The 6,000-nt window shown below is 32.0% G+C and overlaps 1 protein-coding gene across 1 annotated transcript in view; it reads right to left on the bottom strand.

Annotated features, from left to right (window-relative positions):
- The window catches only part of LOC139488931 (uncharacterized), a 39,908-nt gene extending 36,710 nt beyond the window's left edge, over positions 1-3,198 (bottom strand). Inside the window, exon 1 of the mRNA XM_071274910.1 lies at positions 2,807-3,198. Within this exon, the coding sequence (XP_071131011.1) occupies positions 2,807-2,885 (79 nt within the window). The 5' untranslated portion in view covers positions 2,886-3,198. The remainder of the gene's footprint in view (positions 1-2,806) is intronic.
- Between the last annotated feature and the right edge of the window lie 2,802 nt (positions 3,199-6,000).

Below are 6,000 nucleotides of genomic sequence, written 5' to 3' on the forward strand. Positions count from 1 at the left end.
GTTTTTAAGTTCACATAAGGCATTTCTTTTCTAATATTAAGTAATTATTTTGATACACATTTAGTGATTCTTTTAATAATAGTAAGCAATTATTTTAATAGATATTGAGTATTTCTTTTAATAGTCTTAGCATTTCTTGTATCAGTAGTTATAAGTGCCATCCTTTTACTTATGGCAAGTAATTTCTATTACTAGAATCAGTAAATGTATTTGTAAGTTTTGAGTGATTCTTTTACATATACAATGAATACATGATATAGATAAGAATAAAGATTCCGCATTGTTTTATTACAAATGCAAATAATTTGAAATAGTAACATACCTTTCAAAGAAAGATCATATACTATATTCTTTATTTTAGTTCATTTCTATATTAATTTGTTGTAAGTTCACATGGGCTCTATGTGCTACATTTTCATTTAATAGAAATAGTACACATTTTGTAAAATTTAATGTATTCCTTTGTTTTCATGTTTGTCAATTGTGCAGGTATTTCATCAAACTCAGTACTTAAATCTGAATGAGAAACAGTAATTTTTCAAAATCAAAGGAAAGATTAATTTTAATTGGCTAAAAATTTGTTCAGTGTCATATCAAAATCTACTGGCAATATGATGCAATTTAGTACGTTTATGATTATCAAGTTTTGTAAGAATTTAAAAATGATGTTAAAAATGACAAATGACCGCTTAAAGGAATTTTGATACGAAAATAATTTAAAGTAATGACTTAGTTATTTTAAGAATCGTTTTTAGTTATTTAAAGTCAAATTCTAAGTTATGTAAAGTAATCGAAAGCAAGCAGGTTTTTAGGTATTTCTAAGAATTATATATTTATCAAAACTGACGCAATTTAAGACTGTGAAACCAACATCAGTAACATTTCAGGTAAGTGTTTGTTAAATTATTAAACCTTATGCAAGTAACTGACATAATATAGTGCCTAATACTACCCAGGGGTGTGGAAATATTTGTTGCGAGCACTTGTCCCTGGGCAAGTAAAACTGTAAATACTACTTGTCCGGAAAATAAGTTACTTGCCCTGATGGTCCCAATAAATATTGAAGCATTCCATTGTTAGCTAAGCCTTATATATGATTCCTAATAACACTGTTTTGCATCACAAACAAATAAAATTCATTTGATTAAATGTTTAAAAATTTAAAACAATAGGAAATGGGTTAACATCAATGGGACAGAAACCTAACATCAAACCAACCAATGAAATGACATGTAAAGGACAATTTTGCAGCAGTTTTTGAATAAAAATTGTAGCCAGTAGGTACATGTACATATAATAATTTTGATGACAGTGAGTAAAGAAATGGAAACTAATTAATAGATAAACTATTGTTTTTGGGTTTCTTTCAACTGACATACTTGTTTTTTCTTGATTATGAGCGTCACTGATGAGTCTTATGTAGACGAAACGCGCGTCTGGCGTACTAAATTATAATCCTGGTACCTTTGATAACTATTGTCTTGATGGGCGATAAAATCATCCCTTCTATTTACTACTTTGACAACAAATAATGTTGACCTTTCATCTTTAGAAAGACAAAACATTTATTTAAGTTCCCATCCTAGATAGCCAGGGCCAATCTGATATCCACGATGTCTGAAATTCTCGCTTCCGTATATTTTTTTTTAATGCTGCTTGTCCTCCATTTGCATTTAAGTTTTCCTTGACTCATTACTCTTTTTGTCTTGCTTGTCCGGTGTTTTATTAAGTATTTATCAATCTGAATATCGATACAAAATCTAAAGAAATGACATTTCCGGTGAATGATGGATAAAACCTTATTGACGATCCCGGGTCAATGGACAAAGTCAATGCAATGTTACGCGACTCAGGTTCGCATACTTATTTTATTTATTTTGGTAATCGATCTTTTCCCGTTATTTTGCAATATTTATGGGTCATGAACATTGATGTTTTTACTTGCTGACCATTGGTTTCTTCTAAATAAATTAAACATCTTGATACGTTTTGAAATTTATTCTATATTTTCGTTGGATTTGAACTTCGTCTTGTATATTTTTTTACTTGTCCACGGGCAACCAAGACAAAAATAATTACTTGTCCGGTTGTTCAAATGTACGAGTCGGGCGAGTCGGGCATAGCATTTCCACACCCCTGGTACTACCTATTAATAAGAAGTTGTATTTCCAAGTTTAATATCAGAAGTAATTCCAGTAACTTTCATACTGCATTTTAGCACAAAAAAAAAGTAGCTCTTCAACAATTTTCCTAAATTCAAATAACTTCTTTTTACTTAAAACAGAAAGTTGTTACTTAAAAAAGTACTAAGTAATTCATTTACCCAAGTGAGTAAAATTATTATAAGTACATATTTCTTAGTTTAGTATTTTTTAATACAAACACATTTTCAATAATGCAATTACTCGTTTCGATAACTATTTTCAAATTGATATCTAGTAAAAGATGAGTAGTTCCTGGTAATAAGTACATAAAAATACTTAATTTAAGTAAAATGTCATAACTTGTTAATAGTTTTTTGTGTGATGTCAAAATTACACCAAACAATAAATAGATTACATGCATCACTGTTGACAGTTTAAATACTTTAAATTTTGTTTTCGTTTACTAAAAGCCTCACTTAAGTCTTATGCTGACGGAACAAGCGTCCATCGTTTTAAATGACAAACCTGGTATAATTGTTGAATATTGTTAGACACAAATAAAACACATCATACGTGTTTTGTGAACAAGGTGATGGTGATGATCGTTATGAATAAAAAGTGTCGATTGTATTGGGAAATTTAAGAATTTATTGCATACTTACATTTTATTTTTACTGAGTATATGACAACAATAACCAGTGCCTCCATACACATCATGGAAAACTTTGCGAACATGTTCATTCACAAAATAAAACGAGGAAGTTAATATGCCGCCACCTATAATAATCACACCCTACTTCTGTGAAACAGTTATAAGTTGTGAAACATCACTCTGACAGGAAATAAGAAAGTATGTCATACATTATATTTATAAATAAGTGTCTTGTTAAAATTAAACGCAAGTATTTATACATGCAGTATCAGTTTAACAGTAGTATTGGTTGTGTACGTACGTGATTTATAACATATCTTTTCTAAATGTCCTTTCATAAGTTCCTATTAAATTACAAGGAACCAATGTTGCAACTACTTCGGCAAAAATAGACCATAGGTTGATTTTTCTATCATTTGTACATGTTGTATGTCCTATTTATAAATCGACAAGTGTTACGGTACTCATATATGTTATACGTCGTCCGCTTTTAAATATTTCGATAAAGTCTCATACAATTTATTAAGTGCAATTTTCATTGTTTTAAGTACTTTAAATACAGATATTTGAATAAGGTTTGAAAAGGGAATGACTCACACAATGATGGGTGCGAACTTCCTATTCTCAGCACTAAAAAGCACCTATATTCCCTTCGAATTGCGTATATATTATATATCCCAATTAATACGTTATGTTTGTGCATGATCAGATGTTTCGGAATTTCTAAACAACGCCTTTGACACAAATATCTATACAACATAATTACGGGGAAAAACGACTGAAAACGTTACTGCACAAGTCATTTTAAGTTACACGGACACCAACACGGATTTCTGTAACAGTATTTCTGTTTCAAATTGCATAATTATATTCACTATAGAAAATGTTATTTCGTTCGTTTCAATAACTAGTGTTTTGAAAGTGTGCTTTGCTCATTGTTGACGGCCGTACGGTGACCTATAGTTGTTAATTTCTGTGTCATTTTTAGTCTCTTGTGGACGGTTGTCTCATTGGAAATCATACCACATTTTCTTTTTTATATTTACAGATTTAAAACAAAATCATTTTTTTTGTAAATTTCCTTACAGATTTTATGATTTTAATTTACATCCTTCGTTCAGGTTAAATTCCGAGTGCGGAAGTTATCTAACTTTCCACAGAACAACTATTTAAAGTCCTCTGGTATTCAGACATTTATTTATGTTTAGATAGGTAAATGATCAAAAACATGTAGTCATATAGACGAAGTTTTAAACCGCTTTGTATTATATCGATAACTAGCAGTCAAAGATCATCGTTTGAATGAACGAAACAGAGAGCGGATTGTTCTGTGTTTTTATTATTTGCTCCTTTGAATTTCAATTAAGATTCATAAAACCTTCATAAATGATTCAATATATGTTGAAGATGTGCACTTGCTGTTATGGAATTGTTTCAGATCAATTTTACTTTTCCGCATGAAGTTAATAAAGTGTTGTTCTAATCTTTATCAGCACAGAGTCGATACGGCTGCTGGTGGACTTCAGTCCCTGAGTGTATTGTCCGCTTAGCAGTCAGTATATTTTGTGAGAGACATGATTTATAAACAAAATCTGAAATAGGGTATTGGTAGATTTATTAATTTTAAGCAACTTAGGTAAGGTTTGAACTCCATCAGGTAAAGTTGACCGTAGACGTATCATATGTTGAAAAGTTTTTGTCATAAAGCTCTTCAACTTGTTTAGTTTAGTTTGAGGTGCATGATTTGTAAAGTAGCTGTTATTGGCATTGAACTAGCTGACAGTAAATAGTTATCAAAAGTACCAGGATTATAATTTAGTACGCTAGACGCGCGTTTCGTCTACATAAGACTCATCAGTGACGCTCATATCAAAATATTTATAAAGCCAAACAAGTACAAAAGTGAAGAGAGGGGATCCAAAATTCCAAAAAGTTGTGCCAAATACGGCTAAGGTAATATATGCCTGGGATGAGAAAATCCTTAGTTTTTTTAAAAATACAAAGTTTTGTAAACAGGAAATTTATAAAAATGATCACGTTATTGATATTCATGTCAACACCGAAGTGTTGACTACTGGGATGGTCATACGCGCGGGGACGAAACGTCCACCAGCAGTGGCATCGACCCAGTGGTGTTAATAGTTATCAAAAGTACCAGGATTATAATTTAGTACGTCAGACGCGCGTTTCGTCTACATAAGACTCATTAGTGCCGCTCATATCAAAATATTTATAAAGCCAAACAAGTACAAAAGTGAAGAGAGGGGATCCAAAATTCCAAAAAGTTGTGCCAAATACGGCTAAGGTAATATATGCCTGGGATGAGAGAATCCTTAGTTTTTTTAAAAATACAAAGTTTTGTAAACAGGAAATTTATAAAAATGATCACGTTATTGATATTCATGTCAACACCGAAGTGTTGACTACTGGGATGGTCATACGCTCGGGGACGAAACGTCCACCAGCAGTGGCATCGACCCAGTGGTGTAAATAGTTATCAAAAGTACCAGGATTATAATTTAGTACGTCAGACGCGCGTTTCGTCTACATAAGACACATTAGTGACGCTCATATCTAAATATTTATAAAGCCAAACAAGTACACAATTGAAGAGAGGGGATCCAAAACTCCAAAAAGTTGTGCCAAATACGGCTAAGGCAATATATGCCTGGGATGAGAAAATCCTTAGTTTTTTAAAAATTCAAAGTTTTGTAAACAGGAAATATATAAATATGATCACGTTATTGATATTCATGTCAATACCGAAGTGCTGACTACTAGACTGGTCATACGCTCGGGGACGAAACGTCCACCAGCAGTGGCATCGACCCAGTGGTGTAAATAGTTATCAAAAGTACCAGGATTATAATTTAGTACGCCAGACGCGTGTTTCGTCTACATCAGACTCATTAGTGACGCTCATATCAAAATATTTATAAAGCCAAACAAGTACAAAATTGAAGAGAGGGGATCCAAAAAGTTGTGCCAAATACGGCTAAGGTAATCTATGCCTGGAAACTTGGAAATTTCAACTTCAATCTTACCACCCTCATTAGCTATACATAGTCCGACACTGATTTTTCCGACTCTCATTAACCTAATGAATCCCCACACTGAGAACATCGTGACTTTTTGTTATCATTTATTCATCTACTTATACATCTTCTGATTTCAAATGGTTGGTTTTTAGCGTTCCTGATGAAG

This window comes from Mytilus edulis, chromosome 9 (genome assembly GCF_963676685.1).
Source record: "Mytilus edulis chromosome 9, xbMytEdul2.2, whole genome shotgun sequence".
Taxonomy (NCBI): Eukaryota; Metazoa; Mollusca; class Bivalvia; order Mytilida; family Mytilidae; genus Mytilus; species Mytilus edulis.